The sequence below is a fragment of the Thamnophis elegans genome, chromosome 3, assembly GCF_009769535.1.
Source record: "Thamnophis elegans isolate rThaEle1 chromosome 3, rThaEle1.pri, whole genome shotgun sequence".
Taxonomy (NCBI): Eukaryota; Metazoa; Chordata; class Lepidosauria; order Squamata; family Colubridae; genus Thamnophis; species Thamnophis elegans.
In genome coordinates, this window is record NC_045543.1 from 99,156,702 (window position 1) to 99,178,458 (window position 21,757).

A 21,757-nucleotide genomic window follows, 5' to 3' on the forward strand; every position below is an offset into this window, starting at 1 on the left:
GGCAACAAGGCCAGAGAACGTTGGGAAAAAAACCTCAAAAAAGAAAAAAGAAGAAAAAAGAAGGGCTTCAACAAAATCGAGCATCTTTTTGAATCTTGTAGTTTAATCAAAAACACATAGTAAAATTTTACCTTCAACTTACAAATGATCTCTGAACCTTGAACTTTATAAGTGCATACAATACATTTTCTATTTTTAAAAAATTCCCAGTATAATACAGGTAGCCTTCGACTTACAAGAGTTCATTTAGTGACTGTTCGATGTTACAACGGCACTGAAAAAGTAATTTATGACTCCTTTTCACACTTACGACCATTGCAACATCCCCATGGTCATGTGATTTCCATTCAGATGCTTGACAACTGGTTCATATATATAACAAGTTGCAGTGTCCTGGAATCACGTTATCAACTTTTGCAACCTTCTGACAAGCAAAGTCAATTGGGAAGTCAGATTCACTTAACAACCATGGTATTACTTTAACAACTACAGTGATTTACTTAACAACTGTGGCAAGTAAAGTCAGAAAATGAGCCAAAACTCACTTAACAAATTTCTCACTTAGCAACATAAATTCTGGGCATAATTGTGGTAATAAGTTGAGAACTACCTGTACTATTTTTGCCAATAAAGTCATACCGCTTGTAATAAAAAAAATATAGTATTACGGTAATATTCACTTTAAACAACATCACAGATTATTTGTTCAACAAATGTGCAAACAAGTCTATGCCAGAGCTAGTTTTTCTTTGGTTACAATGCAATTGGTATCTTTTTCATTTTTATTGTACCTAAAACTATTTGCTGTCACTTCTGCTATTTCTATCTAAACAACACTGTAAGAAAAAATACATCCAAGTATGTTTACCTCTGAGACCCAACTAGATCTATGTTTCTCATTATTGTGCTTGCAGCCCTCCACTTTGGTCTCTTTTCAGCTTCATGCCCTCTTGTCTGTGTTGGGCTCTATGGTTGTGTGAATGGACAACCCTCACCCAATGCAAAACAAGTACCATACTCAGAACAATATTGTCAAAATGTGTCCACTGGCCATACAAGTTGGGAATGCTATAATAGAAAGATTATATAAATATGCACAGGAAGTTACATAAACATTTTCCATTGCACTGAGCCATAAGCTATGAGCAATATTAGCAGAAGCAAGTATTTTTAAATCTCTGCTTTCATCCAGCAATACGAGTCAGATGACATATAAATTAGATGATAACCATAATAATAACAACAACAACAACAACAACAAGAACTATAGAATGTGAGCAAGGTTTCAAGGAATTAACTCTTACAATTCTATTCTCATTACTTGTGGCCCTTAGGAGTTTAAATATTTTATTTTAACTTTCATTGTTAGCAATGATTAATTTTCAACAGTCAGGCTTAATCTTCCAAATTTATTCTGCTGTGGTCCATGTAATGTGCATGCATATCAGCTTATTTATGACTAATATAAAGCTTTGTGAACATGCTACAAGTTGATGTCCAATACTCTGATTGCAAGACTTGCTTTTCACATGAGCAGAAAAAAGCTAACAAACTGTAGACAGTTCTGTAGAAAGCAATAGGTGGTTTTGTGGTTTTGTTACTCAAAACTACTTGCAGAAAGAGAAAATGCAATGCACATCAGGATGCATCGCATATTTTGGTTTATTATATTGTATCAATTGGCTAAGACACTTGTAGCCTTTTTCATTTCATGTTGCTACTGTTTCTTCATAACATCAATTGAATCTTAACATAAAATCAATAATATCAAGCAGATTTTCTGAAACTATATAATAATCTATCTTTAAATTTAAATATTAAATTAAAAAAATAAAATCAATAGAAAAGTTAAGATTTAAAGATTGTTTTAAAAAGTTAGACATTTTAGATATATATTTATTAAATATTTAGTATTGTCTGAATGTTTTTAACATTTTTTTGCCTTAATGACCTCTGAATGTGTCTTTATTACTCTCTCTCATATTTTATTACCAATAAAAGATGTTTGTGTTGTAATTATTTTTCGTAGCATTTCCTTTGTTTCCGGCTTAGTTTTGTTTTATACAAGAATTAGTTCAAATGCAAAAAAAACATTTGAATTGTGTTACATTGCATTATTAGAATCAATTAATGGGCTGCCAAAGCAAGATACATTAAAGTATTAAAAAATTAAAGTATAATTAAAATAAAAAAGTTCAATGGTGACATGTGCTAATGAATAGAATTTATTTTTACTGGAAAAGAGAATGGAAATCCACTAGTCTTCTTTTCGGTTCACAGTCTCCAATGAAGTTGCATATTCTCTTGGGAAGTGTCCAATTCCCCAGAAGCAAAAATTGCACATCTCACTATGATGACAGCATATTTTTGTAGAGTTCTGCTTTATAGAACTAGATGCAACTCAAATTATTTTTATGAATCTAAGCATTTATTTATTCAAGAAGCATTATTTCATAGTCAGGTTTCTTTATTAATGACATAGTTAACCATTTATAATAGAAATTGGTCTACTGTTAATCAGAAGTAACATCTGTGCAAGTAATCTGGGTTGGGGGCACATGCTGGGAGGGGCAAATGCTGGAAATGGATAAACTAGAGCAAATGGTTTGTGCTGAATAATGCATGCTTTCCCATTCACACATACACAACTGAGAAACATCTAACATTGTTAAATATTTTTAAATATTAAAGAACCAAATATTTACCTTGGCTGTTTTCCCAGCTGTATGACAGTCTTATGTAGCAAAGAGTCTTGCGAGGACTGAGTAATATCCTACCAGCAGGGAAAGTATTTTTGGTTAATTACTGATGCAACATACAAAACAAAAATCAGAGCCAAGAGACGCTGCAATGGTCCTATAATGAGGGATGATGACTTTGGCTCTTACATTTTACATATCTAAATTCAAAATCTTCAGTTTAAGTTATAGTCAGATTTTATCTGTGCTGAGTGAGCAAACAGTGTTGCCAGACAAGAATCAGTCTTTTTCCTCAGGAATGAGTAAAACCTATTCAGTTGGGTAAAGGGAGACTCACACCAAAACATTTATGTGAGATGCTAAACAAATCCATTGTGCCCAAAGTAATGCAAGAGAAATACAGTCAACGTCTAACCAAACAAGGATATTTGAAACTGAGACAGTCACAAAGTGTAATTTTTTTGTAATTTAGACTGAAGAGCTTATTTCAGATTTTATTTTCAGATTGCCTATTCAGTGGAAATGCCACTTTTATAGTTCACAATACAACTCCCATGAAGCATCAAAGTTTCCAGAATATCTCCTCTCTGTTTTACTTCAGATTGTTTTTCAAAGCAAAATAAACATTTCCGTTCATTAACACCTTTCTTTCCTATGAACAAGTATTAAACTCACAAAGACATAGAAGTATTTTTTTAAAAATAAAAAGGCAGTTAGAAGCCAGTTTGCTTTAAAGTAAAGTACTCCAGCTGATCTCCCCCCCCCCCAAAAAAAAAGGCTAAGGTGGAAACAGGGAAGTTATATAAATAGATCCTGGGAGTGTGGCAAGGCATGTTGTGCATATATGCATGTGTCATGTGTACATAAAGTTGCGGGTTTCACTTCTGCTGTTCTATTTCCTGGTTAAAAGACCAATTCAAGTTTATATTTATATAAAGATATCTTTCATCAGCACAATTTATGGCTTCTGTTACAGTAACTGTGATCACATTAGCTGCTTTGTGAAACCCACCATTGTAAAGAATGGTGTTGCTGCATTGTAGCTATACATTTCTTTGTCCTTCAGAGTAAGAATGTGAGCAGATTCCGTGATGATCTCCTTCAAGTTCATTAATGAATGAAAAAGCCTGTGAATAAAATAAATATACCAACTATGAAGACTAAATTCAAATATTTTTTGTGTTAAATTTGCCATAATGTATTTTTTTGAATTAAAATTGACATGCAAGCATTAGACTGCTTAAAACAAGCAAACAATTTTTAGTGATCTAAAACAAGACTCCAGATACCGTAATTAGATTCACCTTAAAGAATCAAACCTGTCAAGACTCTGAATCCTCACCTTGTGCCATAATCTACAACCACCCAATCTTTTGAAGTTCCTGTGATAGCATCATGATGCTGAAAAAGTCCCAGATTTCTTCTCGCCTCTGTCAGCAATCTATAATAGTCTACTGAAGGAAACATTTTTGTTTTCTCAAACTTTTTGGATTGTACCACAGCCAAAGAATATAGAATTTCTGCAGTTCTGAAATTAAAGAGATTGCTTATTATAGAATAATTAGCTAAACAAATATATTGCTGGGCATTTGCACTTTTGTTTTACATGTCATACAATCACTCAAGTGCTGTTAGGAAAATATTTGATTAGAGGCATTATTTTGATCCTTTCACACATGGAAAGCTCACACTCATAAAAAAATCATAGCTTGAAAAACAAACTCTGGGATGCATTGTATTAAGTATGCATATATCTATATTTTGGTATCTTAGGCCTTCTATAATATTGTTCAATGGATAAGTGAAATCACTGGGATTCTGGCAATGTAAACATTTTATAAACAAACAATTCCTTTAAACTTAAATTTCACTTACTTCATTGGGCTTTTTGGCAAAGTATAAATTTAAGCATTTGTCATCATCATGATTACCATAATCTTTTGGAGTAGATGACACATGAATAACATTTGAAAATCCCAAAATAATGAGACAACCATTTTCTTTGGTTGCCTCTACACTTCTATTTCCTGGGGGCCATAGCAACTGTATTACTTCTGTATCTTTACAACTTGATGAAGTAGTAATTTGCTCATGGGAAATACCTTTCTGAATGCTTTGCATGCACTTTTTGACAATCACAAGCTTTGACTCTCACAGCAACAACAGTTTCCTTTCCCTAAAAAGTAAGAATTTCTATTGAATGTTGCTAACTTAGAAGCTGTCATAATCAGAAATGGAAAAAGTAAAATAAATGGATATTGTTTACATATCTTTTGGAATTATGTGTTTGAATGTCTTAGGCTTTTAAAAGTGGTTTTTAAAAACCCACTTTTGTAGGCTGATTACCTGTAATCATTATATCCCCTAAATTTATTAATGGGAGTGTTTTGTTCCACTCTACTGGGCTTGTGAAGTACTTTAGGGTTAGTTGCAATGAGAAGTGATATAAATGTATTTTAAATTGAATCATTATTTTAAAAATGTAGAATTCATGATGTAATTAAATTAACAAAAACAGTTTTATCAAATTGTTGAGCACATCAGAGAATATTTAATAGATTTAGCTGCAATTACCCAAAAGGTGGAAATGTATTTTCTCCTACAATTTTTAAGCTGGATCTGAAAAAAACCGTTTGACATTAAAGTATTTGTTGCTTGACAAAGAGAAGTATTTTTCTATTGTCTATTGTCTGGATAGATTATTTCTATTTTCTATTGTCTGGATAGATTATTTCTTGAATAGAACAGAAGCTCCTGAATTACTCCAAGAAACAAATAGTCAAAGAATCAAGAGAAAATTCCAGGATTTTAATACCAACCAAAAATAATCTATTAGAAAAAGTATGAGACGTTAACAAAATGAAATAAAATCTTGGGGAAAAGAGAGAGATTATGGAAGAAATAGTTTTAGAATAGAAGCACAACATAATAAAAAAATTAAAAGGTTAACGAATCCATCTTATAATATTAGTAATATGCCTATTCTATAAATGCCATCTCTCTCTCTCTCTCCATTATTGCAGTAGAAGATATTAATTATGTAAGAGCTTTTATAATTTTCTACAGTAGTTAACATTTAGGCCAAGTTTTCTTGCAATATTCTATTGTAGAATCTATAAGTAATAAGTGCTACTGGATTGACATAGAAATATAACATAATTATAAAAGCATGCGCTACTTGACAACATAAGAGCATAAATATTCAAAATTACAATATTTACCTTAAATATGATTCTAGAATTCTATCAAAGCGCTTGTAGAATGGTCGTGATGTAAAATATCCACTCCAATAATGATGATCTCTGTCTGCATAGGTGAAGAAATCTCCACTCAAAACAGGGAACACTGAATTACCGCTCTTTCCATCCAATTTGCCAGCTTTATGCAGTGCCTCAAAATAATCTGATAGTGTTCCAAACTGAGCCTAAAGCAAATTAAAGTGTGGTATAAATTCTCTACCATGTGATCAATTAGAATAATTTTTTTCTTCAAGCAAACTTTGAAAAATCTACTGTGATCTACTGAAAAGCTGTGATTTTTCTCATTGTTGTTCTAGGTTGACCTACTTTAGTTTCCCCCCTCTCGTTTTTCTTTTCTCTATACAAAAATAACTTTTTCCATCTCAGTTTCACTACTGTAGCTTATTAATTCCTCAAGTGAACAGATGAGATGGGGAAAACTGATGTATATATTTTGCATGCAGACCATGAATCATCCAAAAGTGGAACACTGTAATGGGGAACATGACACAGATGAAGAATGAACTTCTTTCTTTTGATTTGAGGTTCCTACTTAGCACTGGTAGTCAGCTTGTCTCTTTTAAATTTTAAAAGCTCACAGAAAATCTTGTCTAAGAAAAATCATATATTTTTCCTGAAAAGACCTGATCTTTTTTTCTATTACCAGTCTTGTGGCTCCCCAAGCAAACTTAGCTGCTTCAGGAGTAGTTTTCATCCCTGATATAATTTTAGAAGATTTTATAGATCATTACGGTGTATTACAATTAATCTTATTCATTCGTCTTTATTTTTCTGAAAATACCAGAGTAATGCTTAGCATAATAAAGCAGCACAATTTATCTAAATTATAAATCTATATACTATTAAAACACATCCATTTGACACTTTGTAACCTTCAATTGGGCAAAATGTTGCATTATAGGACAAAATAATTGTCAAAAATGTACCTCAAATGAGTTAACTCACAGAAAGCTGGAACCCATTACTAATGAGGTAATGAAATTTGGTGAGGTTTTTTTGGCACTGTAGCACTGCTGCTGTTCAGTGCAGCTCCCACTGAACCGTTATCACACATCCTCATTTTCAATGTTGCCTGACAGCTCCCCCAAAGTCAATAGGGAACATGGAAGGCAATGATTGCTGATATGCCTATGCTCCATGCCTTCATCACACTAGCAAAATATTTGCTTGTGTGAAGCTTGCAGCGAGAAAGCATTAAAAGTTAAGTAAACGTTAAAGATTTGAATGTACTCCTGAATTACATATCAAAAATTTGGAACATCATAATTTTGCATGCAACAAAAGCTGCATATAACTGTGTGTGTTTAAACAAACTGCCGTTAGTTTACTATCCTATCTTACATTCCCATGTTTTGAAATTCACTTTCTTTGAATATGGCATGAGTTTGTCTTAAACCATCATATCCATCATATTATTTAAAATGACATCAAAACCTTGAGGAAAAGTATGTACAGAATCCCTCTCTTTTGCATAGAAGGAAAAGGAAGAATGAGAGTTGCATAAACCTAAACTGAAACAGTGCAGTTCAAAAACTGTGAATAACACTATGTTATACTTAAAGATAAATTGCTTCTTACCTTGACATGGAACTCTGGATGAGAATTCATATAATCAAACAACTTCTGATAATTCTGATATTGCTGATCCCATTCCGAACTTTCACTATAGCGAAAATCATCTCCTAGTGGAGCCAATAAAATATTGGTACGAAAAAGCTTTGACTTCTTTCTGTATTGATCTAAAATCATCCAAGCCCTTAGAAATAAAAGAATAGATTTGCAAAATTTTACTGATTGAATTGAATTACTAATGTTTTAAAAAAAGAATTATGCAATCAAATTTTATCTCTGAGTTCATAGTCTGAATTTTACTGATTGAATTGAATTACTAATGTTTAAAAAAAAGAATTATGCAATCAAATTTTATCTCTGAGTTCATAGTCTGACGATTTAAAATCTACTCCTTCAAATCAAATTTGCAATTCTATGAAGGTTTATGAACATTCATTTCAATTGATATAAAATGATGAAATCTTTAGCTTATTTATATTTAATCAGTATGATTGAGCAAACAGATTTAGAAAATCTGTGTCAATGAAATGGGAACATGCAAAATTCAGAGCATTCATTAATTTCACCATTTTTAACTGTATCCATCCATCCATCCATCCATCCATCCATCCATCCATCCAATAAAACATTACAGATTACAGTTCCACTCTTCATCGATGGCTAAATTTATGCATAGCTCATTATTCTAAAATATCCACAAATTTTCCGAAATACTCTATAATCAACAAAAACTTATTAAATATTGATTTATTTTATTTACTAACACTTATATGCTATTCACTCCCAAAGAATACGTTTAGAGAATCCCCTATAGCTAGGTCAGAATCAAAACAATGAAACAATAATTAAAGTATAAATAGAACACAATAAATAATAAATACAACAACCCCAGGACTCAAGGAACACTCAAAACAAAATAATAAGAAAGCAAAAACATTACTACTCTGGTATGCAAACTTGAATGCCTATGCAAAGAAGGCTTTTCTACATTCTTCTGTTTTATCAACCCTGTTGCAATAAACCAAGAGCTTTCCTCACATAGTAGAAAAAGAAACTGCTCTAGGAGCTCTTCAAAGAATTATGAAGCTTTTCCATTTCAGAAACTGCTAGAGTTGCTCACAGTATAAAATAGAATCCAGTAAAAAAGAAAAAAAAGTTCAAATGGTAAAAAGTAAAGTACTCCATTTTTTAAATCATGCCACTAATATAAAACTTTAGTTTAATTAACATATTAGGAAACAGTGAGATAATATACAATATAGTGTCTTTCTCAGAAAGTAACAAGTCATCCATTTTCTTATTTGCATTTTGCCTTATTTGCATTTCCCAGACATGTTAAATCTGAAACATTCAAACTGACTCAAAATTCCAAAGACGCAATCCTTAAACATTTGGAGTAATATTCCTTCAGAGGTTGACAAAGCAACTTCTATTGTGGATGCAAATGTCCACATAGAAGACAACTTTGTTAATGCCTAACAAAGAATTGTCAACTCTTGGTTTTGTCCATACAGTACATAGAATATACACAGTTAAGGTGATTACAAATAGTTCTCAGTCCATGAACATAATTGAGCAATCATAAACCATGCTGGTCATTAATTGGATTACCAAATGACCGCAATTGATATTAAGACTTTTGTAGGAGTCATCAAGTGAATCTATGGTCACTAAGTGAACTCATTGTACCCAATAGGCAATTTTCCCCAAAAACTGGATGGAAAGACCAATTTCCAGCAAAAAAATATATCATCAATTGCAGTCATGTGACCATGGAATGCTACAAATGTATGTTATAATGCCAGAACATATATATTGAGAGACAGAGACTGGATCATGTTGTCATAATGATCTGTCTAGATACAGATGCTTACAATTCCATCCGGCTATATCCAGGAGAGAATGAAGAACAATAAAGTTATTATTTTGGTCCCACTGACAGCCTAACAGTTCTTTACTCCAACACACTTAAGACTCCTCCTGTTTCAGCTGACGGTTTTAAGAATTATATAGCTGAGAACACTGCTGGTTTTTTAAAAAACAACTTTTCTATCTTCTGTGAATACTTCCATCTTCCATTCCTGCTAACACCTTTTCCCATGTGTGTCATTCTTTAGATCTTAAGCATGAAATGGGGTGAGCTACCTTCTTTTACTTAATTCAAAAGCTACTCTGACATCGGGTTTTGGCTCATATGCCAGGTAAAATGCTTGAAATAATGATTAAAAAATCCAAAGTTGTATTAATGCAAAAAACATTTTTCTCTATCATGTTTTCCCGAAAATATGACATGCTCTGATAATAAGGCCATGCCACATATTTCTGGTGGGCAAAAATATAAGCACTCCCCTACAAATAAGCCCCCTGGACAACCCACCCTTCCAGCCAGGCAGAGCACCGCTCACCAACCTAGCGTTATTCCGAAGATGCCAAACCACTGTATGGTTGTGGGCTGGCTGCCAGCAGAGCGTACTTCCAGAGTGTACAACCATAGAGTATACGCCCAGAGTGGCCACTGCCAGAAGACTCAGTTGGGAAGCCACCGAAAAAGCCATGCCGGGATGGCGGTGGTGGCAGTGGAGGTGCCCTGGCTCTGTAGCGAGAGCCGGGCCAGGGCATCGTGAGGCTGGAAGGCACGCAAGCAGAAGTGGAACAACTGCTCGCACAACCTCCCCTCTCCAGCTGTGCAGAGCGTCATTCACTGGCATTTCGAAGGCGCCAAGCTGCAGGAGCCGGGCAGCGGCAAACAGGCACTCATGCGGCATGGCAATACCCCTAACTCAGTGAAAGATGCTGTGCCCAGCTGGAAAGGGGGTTTGCCGGGTGGCTGCTTGTGAGAGTGGTCGCTTCATGGCTGCTGTGTTGCGCTGCTGCGACAGCGCAACCCAGCCATTTGCCCCTGAGGCTGTGTCCGGCTCTTTGGGAGCCTGCTCGCAAGAGAGAAGCTGCACAGCAACCCCAAAACAATAAGCCCTCCTCTGATAATAAGGCCCAAGCCATATTTTGTGGTCAAAAGAAAATAAGAGCCTATCTTATTTTGGGGGAAACACGGTAATTATAAAATGTTCACATTTTATAGTTAGGGCATTATTGCTGTTGTAGATTGATATTTTTATACACTTACCTGTGCTGAACATTTCCGGAATGAATAGCTTCTGGCGGAACTCTCCAGGGGCAACTAACTCTTCCCCCAGGAAGTCGCTTAAAATCAAACTGGCAGCAGATTTTAGGATCTGGCCCACAAGTGTGAGGAACATCATAGCTATAGAAAGGCATCATGTGGCAGAGAATATCTGTATCAGATCCCGAATCTAAAATTAAAATACCAAGAAAAATATAAAAATAAATTATTTTACCTATATCATTCACCAAACTACTTAGAATCCGTATCACCCAAGTTCTAGCCTTAGAGAATTTTTCTTCCATCATCAATTAATTCCAAAAATACTTTTTTTCTTTCTTTTTTCCCCCTTTTTACTATGAGCCATCTGTCATATAATAAAATATATATTATATGTCTTTTCTCTTGGTCATTCTCAAGGTTGCTAGATCCATGGATCATGTCATGTCACAAAAAAACAATATTCTATCTCATCAGATGATAGAAATTAATATTACATTGCATTTACATACCATACTCATTTTGCAATGAATAATCAAGATTACAATTGACAGCCATATATATAGAATTAGAACTACTTTTTATTTAATAGATATACGAAATGTAACACATGCTTATAATCTGTGCTGTTTCACTACTACTATACCTCGAAAGCCTACTAGTTTGTTGCTTTCAAAGTTAACAATGAATGCCATATGCCAAGATCATGCACTCAATTTCAAACTGTTTATGTGATTTCATCTTAATAGCCAAATGATTCTTGATAATATGAGGTCTCTAGAATGATAGACAAGTACTTCAGAAGCTCTACACATAGAGAAGTCTAATAGTGTTATATACTATGAATTTTAAAAGAAATCTAGTAATGCTGGATAAAGCATGCTCTTAGCATTCAGAATGTCTTAGAAAAGTCAAACTAAACAGACATCAGCTAAAACAGGATTAGGAAGCAAAGGTATAGTAAACCTTGGAGAAACCTGTCTTAAAAATCTTGGAAACATTACTTAATTTGGGTACCTGTCTATAAGTTGGAATGTGCTTCTTTCATCATTACATCCAAAAACTGATTTTGGGAAGGTGATTTGAAAGCTTATTCCCCTGCCTAACTTTTACTTCTGCACATTTAAGTTCATAAATAAGGTTTTAAAACGAACAGATTAAGTTGGCATTATAACTCCACTACCCCCAAAAACAGGCCTTCTGTTGTAAGGGTTATTCCAAATTGATTACTTTTAAGTGTGCTCCACTCTTGTTTAAATAGCCATTTGATTAGAGTACAAAACAGAGAAAAAGAAAAACTGTAACAGTATTCCCCTGCTTCCTGGTAGAAAACCAGTTCACTTTTGCTCCCTCGCAAATATCACCTAGCCTGCAAGCATTGTTATTCTATTCTGACTATTTCCAGCTGAGCTGATTATTATTAGATTTTTCTCTCCTTGTTTCTCTCCATATCCTTCCTTGTATGTTATGTCTTGATTATAAGCTATATTATATTGTTAGTTATATTCGCTATGGGAAACATATGGCTAAAGATGAGGATTAAAAAATCCTATAAATAAACAAAAATGGGTAAATGCATCCTCTATTCCTCTAGGCTTCCTTAACATACCATATTTTTAAAGTCCTAAATGACATAAAATTTAAAATACAAAATTATTCAGAGCCGACACTACATTACTCCGGACAGCAGACTTTGTAGCACAAAAAGTTCATTCCTTGCAGGAATTTAAAGATTGTGTGTGTGTGTGTGTGTGTGTGTGTGTGTGTGTGTGTGTGTGTGTGTATGTATGTATGTATGTATGTATGTATGTATGTAAGCTGACTGTTATCTGCAGTTCATCGGTTCTAATCTCACCGGCTCAAGGTTAACTCAGCCTTCCATCCTTCCCAGGTAGGTAAAATGAGGACCCAGACTGTGGGGGCGATATGCTGACTCTGTAAACCGCTTAGAGAGGGCTGAAAGCCCTATGAAGCGGTATATAAGTCTAACTGCTATTGCTATTGCCAAGATCTTCATAATACCGAAGTACATATTTAAAGGAACTAAAGCTATACTCTCAATTATTCAGTTTTGAAATTTACATCCATTTTGTTAGGAAATGAAGGGCAGAATTTTTCTAAGAGTTTAACAATACTACTAAATTTTGGCAAATCAAACCAATGGCTTTTAGCAACCAGCAGTCAGAAAACTCACCATAAGTAGACAAAATTAATCATAGTTGCAACTGGAAAACTTCAGCATTTTACATCAAGCTAAAATCAAAAACGCTAGGAAATTACTGGAAGGTTGACATTCAAACAAATCAGCCATGTCAGGTGCATGCACGAGTGAAGTGAGTGAGTACATGCAAAGCACGCACTCAGCGAACCAGTTGTTAAATCGGTTGGATCCCACCCCTGCCAAGGACTCCAAAGTATTTATTGCAATGAGCTAATATGAAAATAATACTTACCCCAATTCTGTCTCCAAAAAAATTCTAGTGCCTTCTGGGTTGCAAGATATTTTTTAACTGAATAATGAACTCTCTGTATTAGCATATTGGAAAATCCAGCACGTTTTAGAAGATAAGTCATAGTTGGTGAATGTCCAAATGGATCAACTGCCCAACCAGATTTTGGCTTTACTCCTAATAAAAAGAATGTGTTAAAACCAACATAATGCCAGACTATATAAATACATAAAATTTATTCTTACAGATTAACATAGGATCCCCAATATTTGGGGACTGGTGCACAAATTGGAATGGTTAACATATAGTCAATTCTAATAAATAAATAAATAAATAAATAAATCCTAAAAGATAAATTGTTGCCTCATAGAAAGCTTTGTTTCTTTTTCAGTAGAACAGGAAACATGATTACATGGATGAGGACAAAGGTCCTATTTAACCTCCCCAAAATGTAGAATTACATTTTTCTACAAATACAAATTATTAAATTTTCCAAAAAATACACAAATTAAAAAGTGCTGGCATACAAAATTAATGCTACCTTGACTTCCTACCATTTATATTTTTTAAGAATAAGTGCAGTCTTTTACTCTGCAGCAGGGCAGCCTTTTATTTAAAAATGAGTAATAAAGCATGAGGAGGATAAGGCACCTTACAGCCTGTGAACAATGTGGGCTCCAAATTTCAAAACCACTCTCTTCTCAACTTTAATAATCAATGACAGACAGAAAATCTAGCACTGAAAATTTGGTATATTACTATACTAATCCAGAAGTCATATTGAACTTATTGCAATAACATTTAGGAGTAGAGTTATCCAAATGTTTTTACTGACATCTGTCTTTACTATAAACCCAGTTAAGCATATTATATACTTTTTTGGCAATTGTGGTTTGACAATTTATAAAGGAAAATAATTGATTCATTCATCACTTAAACCTCTGTGCTCAAGTGGAAGAGTTGGCAAAACTCACAAGACAAAAATTACACAGACCTACCTACAGCTTTCTCTAGCCACTGGTGTCCTTCTATCAACTGGTCAATTAAAGCAAAATAATGAGCAGAAGCTTCATCAGGCATGACCCAACCTCCTGTTACAATTTCAAATTGGCCATCTTCTATTAACCTGAAATATATGTTTACTTTTTAAAATCATCTGTGATATTCTTGTTTATAAACAATAATAAAACCAGTCATCTTTAAATACTGATAGCAAGTACTTCATTTCTCAAAAAAATGAAAATCATTTGTATTAGAAAAATGTGTGACCCCTAATTTTTCAAGATGGTATGAAAACCATGTGATGTTGGGAGAAAAATTAAAGCACTCGCTAAGAATAACTCTGCAGCCTTAAAATTAAGATGGGGGGCGTGAATGTAGTCGCTGGTTCACCTCTTCAAGAGCTAACTTAGCTAACTTTTTAAGAAACTAGGAAACATGATTGCATGGATCAGGAGATATCAATAGATACATCTGTACATGCAGATGTAGAGTGACATTTACTGATATGAAATGCAAGACTCCAACTGAAGCGATTGGATGTCGTGGTAAGCCTTTATCTTGTTCCATTTTTTTCTCCTCTCTATTCTTTCCATTTTATTCCACTGACTTGAAGTAAAATGACGTGAGTTATTGCCAATAGAGAAATGTGGATTTAGTTATTATACTATGTCTGTTGGGAGAAACTTGCCTGTTTTATTAAATGTCTAGAGTAAGTGAATATTAATAATAGAGTTTCAGTAGACAATTAAATTATTATTTCATTGAAACTTTATTATGAACTGAACCAGCATCACTATTTTTTTTTAAAAAAATGACCTTGCCTATAACTAACATTTCTATTCCAAAGTGTTCACTTATTAAGCTTGGTAATTTAATCATAACATTAAAAAGAAAGGAAACTAAATTGTGCTTTAAGAAATAAAGGCCAAGTCTAGTTATGTATAAGAACACTCTAATTTATAAACCTATACAAAAATGGGTCACAATGACAATGAATACTGATGTGTTTTTTTACTAGGGCATACAATAGGTTGAAAGAAAATATATACATGCAATATTAAAATATCCTGACCTTTTCACAGCATCCTTCTTCTGACTATCTATTCCATCCCACCACTTTGAAAAATAAGAAATTTCAGACCACATAAATTTCCTTCCTTTATCTTCTTGAAGTTTAAGAACCATGTTATTGAGAATGTGTTGTGTCTGATCTCTGAAATAGTCATCAAATGTCTTCAGCCAACCTATTAAACATAATATCACACGCTGAAGAATTTAAACTGAATACATTGTGATAATATCAGGATTTCTCAAAAAGAATCATAACTGCTTTTTGTATAACAAAAATTTCACTATGACTAAAAAAAACTAGACAATAACAAAAAGTAGACTGTGATGGGTTTGCAAATTTGAATTGCGCAATAAGAAAAAACTTTTTTAAAGTATATCTATATTTAAAATAACATTTTGAAAGCACAAACTATGGTGATAATGGTAATATCTTATCGAGGAAGTCAATTGCTTTAAAATTTTAAAGCGGAAGAAAGTATTAATTTTTAGTCAATATTAAGAAAAAGTACCAAGGGGGTTCACTTTAGTTCAACTGCCTTTTGTTATAAACAACTTAGGCAATAAGTGTGCATATGTTGGATTTGTTTCATTACTTCAGCCATATCAGTAAGGGTAAGTCATAAACTATTTTCTCAGCAAATGCATGCAGATTTTTTTCTCATTTTCTTAGAAGCTCCTAAAACATATGTCATTCTAGAACATTTCAGAAAAAAAGAATGATTCCTAAAGTGCTTTTAACACTTTCATAGAATTCTGAGAACAAAATGATGGCCAATAAGAGATAAAATCACCTTGTTATTGCTGCAACCACTAACAACAATGAAGGCAAAGAAAATCTTCGCAAAGTCAATGCAAATGGAAACAAATGTTTTATTAAAAAATCAATTAAAAAGCTAAATGTAATTTCAGTGATGAAAAATGAGATCTTTGATGTTTTATTCACTTTTGTTATCAAAATGAAAATTATTTTCTTATGCTAGATACTATGTAGTTATGAATCTCTTCAGAACAAAATTTCTTAAAGTCACTGAGTTTTCTAAAAGAAAAGAATGGGACAGTTAAAATGAATATGTGCTTAGACATGTATGTGATCCCAAATATCAGGGATTTTTAAAGGCCCCAATTTGAACATAAAGAAGAATGTAAAATACTAATCTAAAAAGAATGTGAGCAAACTTAAGAACTGAGTTAAATAAATTGCTATAAAAAGATCTTGGGTTTTTTTCAGAGTCTACAATGATATTTACAACTACTGTATCTGAATCTTTCATCAGAAAAAAAAAACCAGTGGCTTGATTGTTTTAAAACAGAAGAAACATAAAAACATTTGTCCTTTATATTATATTATAATATAATATATATAATCAGTGACGTGCAGACAGGTGAGGTAAGTGAGGCACAGCCTCACCACTGTCATCATAAAAAACAAAAAAAATGCAAAAGGAAAAAGGCGAGAGCTGAGGTCAGGCTGAGCTAGTTGCTGCCTCACCGTGAATGACTCTGCTTAACTGTTGCCTCTAAAAAGCGCCCTCTACTATGAGGCAGGAGAACTGTGTGCCTCATTTAGTCTGACTTTAGGCATTTTATGAGCACTCGAGCAGTGTTAAGCAAGGGTTAAAAGCCAAAAAATTCCTGACGTAGGTGAGGCACGCAGTTCTCCTGCCTCATAGTAGAGGGCGCTCGTTTGGGCGGGGCTTCTTCAGAGGACCCGAGGCAAGAGCAGAGTTGAAATCCTCTCTGAAACAGCTGGAAAAGATACGTGTGGGTCGGAGGGAGGGGGAGGAATTCAAACTTCATCCTCCTGGTGCAGGGCTTTGGGCAAAGGCTGGAGGGAAGGACCCTGCCTCCTGGCTTGCTTGTGCTCTCCCTCTCCAAGTGTAGTTTGATTGCAGGCAGAGCCACGTTGCCTTTTCAAAACCTGTAATCAGTAAAGCTGGGCTGGATCCTTCCTGGGCTGGGGGAAAGTGTGTGTGCTCCAGTATGGCTCTTTGACTGGCTTCCTGCCTCCTCCTGTGGTCTCCTCGCTGGTGCTCTCCCTCCAATCCAACTGTGTGTGTGTGTGTGTGTGTGTGTGTGTGTGTGTGTGTGTGTGTCTGTGTCTGTGTCTGTGTTTGAGAGTGAGTGAGTGAGAGGGAAGGGGGTAAGAGAGATAGTTCAATCCACCTTTTGTGTGTGTGTGTGTGCGTGCGTGTTTGAGAGAGGGGGAGGGAGGGAGAGAGGGAGGAAGGAGAGGAAGTGAGAAGAAAAAGAAAAAGAAAGAAGAAACTTCTTTCGCAAAGGAGAAAAACAAATGCTGTTGCTTTAAATTGGAACTGAGAATGCCTGGCTGTGGAATTCTGGGAGTTGAAGTCCACAAGTCTAAAAAAATTTGAAACCCACCACTGCACCAGCCATAAACCTCACCGCACGTCAGTGATATATATGTGTGTGTATGTATATATATATATATATATATATATATGTATATGTATATATATATGTATATATATATATGTATATATGTATATATGTGTATATTTGTATATATATATGTGTGTGTATATGTGTATATATATATATGTGTGTGTGTGTATGTGTGTGTATATATATATATATATGCACACACACACGCATATATACACATACATACATAGACACACACACACAAATATATATATTGGCAACAAGAAGTCAGGTAACTTAAAAATAAATGTCAAGTATTTGTCAGAATTTCTGGGACAAGAATTTGTAAAGCAAAGCAGAACAAAATGAAATACATGGTATGTCTTGCTAATCCACTACTACTCAGTTTTATTTAATATGCTCTCTTTTGGTCAAGTTAACCACTAAATGCAAGTAGAAAAGCATAATGAACTATTGTGTATAGGTCCTGAAAATCATGTCAGCTGTTAGCATTAAAGTCTTAAATTATGGATACAGTGACCATAGACCCTCTTTATTACAAAAAGCTGCCTTTTAGATTTATATAATTTACTTATTTATTTTCTTGGTTTTGCTCTTGAAATTTCCTTTGTAAAACAAAGATACAAATAATTTTTTATTCTTATGAACCTCTCTCAAATTTGCTCCCTTTCAGGTTTTGTTTTTTAATTTTTCCATAAAAATATGATCACTGTAATTATGCAAGGCCACAGATTTAAATTTTCACAAATATCCCATAATTTTAAATACATTTATTAAATTCAAGGACCAAGACACTTGATAAAATGTGCCACCAGGCATTCTCTAGATATTGTGTGGTTTATACTCTTGGTTTTTTTAAGAAGCATAAAATAGTGACAAAATCTCCCAGGTATGTAAACCTTGACAAAGATCTAACAATCTGGGAAGGTATTATGCAATTGTCAGCCAGTTCCGGGGGGAGGGCATCTGCCATCATTTTGGGGTTCTTGACAGGCTGAGATGATGTAGTCTGGTGTATTTTCTTTTTCTCCTGCAATTTTCTTAATATTTACTCAAAATGAAAGAAATCCTTTTTGGCAGTCACCCTTATTTGAGTCTATTGTCTGCAAACACTATATTTACTGGCTACTGCCTGGCAGCCAGTGCCTGCAAAACCATATTGTGCAATCTCTTTATTTTGGACTGTAAAATCCAATCCAGTATTTATTTGTGGTAGTCTGAAAGATTATGGCACAGAGATTAAGGCAGACAGAAATTGTCGTGAATTTTGTAAAAACAGCTTAGTATGTCACTGGTCTCTCATTTTTGCTCATTTGGTTATTTCTGTACAATTTGTACTGAAATCTAGCCAGCTAGAGTGATTACCTGCTGATTCTGTAATTCATAAAGCATTTTTAGTAGCAGTGGAATCAAGGAAAGTACATTAATAAAAAAGAACTATATAATGATAAAAAATTATGTTTCATGGAACTGAGGACACAAATATGATTGCCCCAAACATATTTTGAAGCTTTCTGAAATGTTACCTGGATCATTATGTGAATGAGGTACAACAAAAACTTGAAGAGGTTTATCATCCCACTCATGTTCATCATAAGTGATGTCAAACCCTTGCTTCCAAACTCCACCATCTGGATTATCAAAAGGAAGAATGTCATAGACTTTCAGCATCTAAAATGCATAAAAAGAATAGCCATGATATATAAAATTTTTGATGCACATAGTTCTGTAAGTATGGTTGGACCACTAATTTACTATTAAACAAAGTTCAAGCAAATCATTGAGAGCCAGTTTGATTTGGTGATAAAAGGCACTGGACTAGAAAAGAGGAGCCAAGAGTTCTAGCCTTGCTTTCACTGTAAAGCTGACAGATAACATTGAGTCAGTCACACTCTCTCAGGTTTAGGAAGCAAGCAAGGACACACCACAGATTTATCCGGGCAGTTGAGTCAGCAAAGACCCTAAGGCATGGATGAATAAACAAACAAACAAACAAATAAAGAGTCTCATTCCAAAGTTCTGTTTGAATACTACATTTAAAGAATGCTTTTCATAGATTTTTATTTAAAAATTATTTGTCTAGATATCATACATTGAACATTATACATACCGTATGTGATTGGCCACAATAGTCTAAAGTATGCCACTTATCGTCTTTTATAAATATACACACATATCAAATATTCCTAAGGTTCAACTAGTTCTGCCTACAACCATTAAAACACACACAACACAAATGTTTATTTTGTACACATACAAATATTCAAGTATCACTTGATGTAACACTAATGATCATGAATAAATAATATTCAGCCTTTACTGCAGCTTCAGGTAAGCCATATGTATTAGATTAAATCTGCCAATAACAGATTCAAAACAAATTATTAAACAAATTCAAATCTGTACTAAAAGTCAAAACAGTTTTAATAATATTGTAATCTGTGTCATTTTAATCTTTTAGCTATCTTTTAGCAAACCTCCCAGAGTCACTTTGTAGGGGACATGTGTGGCATAACATTTAATAAATAAAAATAAATTAATAAAAATGAATTATAAGCAAAGTAAAGAGAGACAATACACAGTTTCTACCTAAACTTGCAGACGAATACATAAGAGAAACAAATTTCAATTAAGTTTTCTGCCACTTGCTCTGGGCAAATTGGATTCTTTCTTCATGAAAGTTACATCAGTAGAAATTATTTTTAAGAGAGTAATACATTTCTACATTATCAGAAAACTTTAAGAATGTAGCTAATTCTTAGAAATTCTGATAAACAAATTATTCCTAGGAAAAATGATTATTTTACATATAGTACTTCCCGAACTGCATTCTCCCCTTTCTCAAACATTATTACCATGGTTGCAGTTTCCCTGGTATAAAGAAAATTTTAGGCATATTCAAACATTTTGCAGTGAAATTCTATTAGGAAGGGATTGGGATCAATTTCTTTCAACATCTGCCTCAAGAATTTGACCTGTCAACATCAGATAAATGAATAGACAGTAAAATTGGCTACATTTTTAAATCAAACTGTAAGCAATATTTATTTGTAATATTTTATTATTTAAAATCGATGCCATTATCATGTATCTTAATAACCTTCTCTAAGCAGATACTAGCTGATTTTCTGAAGTTTTTTTGGCGTGCATAGGCATAACTTCTTGTGATTTTTTTTAAGGCTCTTGGAAGCCACTGCTTACTACCCTCAAGGTAGTATGAGTTAAAGAAACTGATACTATATAAAGCTGCACAAGCAGAACAAAACTGCAAAATGTGAGAAAATAGAAAATACCAGCAATGTATATTAGTTCTGATTGCAATTTTGAAAAATGTTTCTTGTTCTGGAAAGCTGTTTTATTATCAGAAAGGTTCTTCCCTAACCTCTTGAACTATATGTAACTATTCTTTGCAGTAGCTGTTGCCATTTGAAAATGTTTCAAGACCCTTTTGAATTGCTTTTGACATGCTTCTACCAGAGTAGCAGATAAGTGAGAGATTATACTGTATGCCTCAATCCAGAGGCCTTCTAGGATCCACTAATTGCAGTGCTTGGGTTCTTAAATTTCATTAGTGTCCATAATTTGCTATTTGTTTATTCACAAGTTATATGACTCTGACTGCCTATCTTGTACATTAACTTTGGACAACTAACAATGAGAGAATGTAGAAGCAACAATCAAAAAGAATATACTAAAACCTATATTTTTTTTTCAAAAAAAAAATACACTAATCAAGGCTCTATATAACAAGGTACCATATAACAAATTTAGCTATGCAAACCACATCTACACTCCCTAACAGACCAAAGTTTGTTACAGTAAGTGTGCTGATAATTTAGTTACTTGCCAATACTACTTTTGGGGGAAAAGATATCATCTTGAAGAATGTTAGAATTGTAGACTTGACAGAATATTGGTGGACTATTGGACTATTTCTTGTGGCTACTATATAGTTAAATATAACAGATCAAAATAGGCAACCTTATCTGTGATTCTTAGCATTCTTAGTCATAAGTAAAGTCTGGCGTCTCACAGGTTTCTTATCTTGCATTAAATACTTAAAGGCATGTAAACAGCTAACCATATTTTTCAGCAATAAGACGCACCTAGTTTTTGGGGAGGAAAACAAGAAAAAAAATCTGACTCCCAGCAAATTGTCTCCTTGCAGCAAATATTTTG

At 33.8% G+C, this 21,757-nt stretch overlaps 1 protein-coding gene across 1 annotated transcript in view; it reads right to left on the reverse strand.

Annotated features, from left to right (window-relative positions):
* MAN2A1 (mannosidase alpha class 2A member 1) overlaps positions 1–21,757 on the reverse strand; it is a 56,366-nt gene that overhangs the window by 20,641 nt on the left and 13,968 nt on the right. The window contains exons 4-13 of the mRNA XM_032213800.1: positions 19,105–19,249; positions 15,177–15,348; positions 14,101–14,228; positions 13,106–13,279; positions 10,656–10,842; positions 7,538–7,715; positions 5,921–6,123; positions 4,042–4,227; positions 3,712–3,826; positions 2,706–2,773 (exon numbers count right to left, since the gene is read on the reverse strand). Of these exons, the coding sequence (XP_032069691.1) occupies positions 2,706–2,773; positions 3,712–3,826; positions 4,042–4,227; positions 5,921–6,123; positions 7,538–7,715; positions 10,656–10,842; positions 13,106–13,279; positions 14,101–14,228; positions 15,177–15,348; positions 19,105–19,249 (1,556 nt within the window). The remainder of the gene's footprint in view (positions 1–2,705; positions 2,774–3,711; positions 3,827–4,041; positions 4,228–5,920; positions 6,124–7,537; positions 7,716–10,655; positions 10,843–13,105; positions 13,280–14,100; positions 14,229–15,176; positions 15,349–19,104; positions 19,250–21,757) is intronic.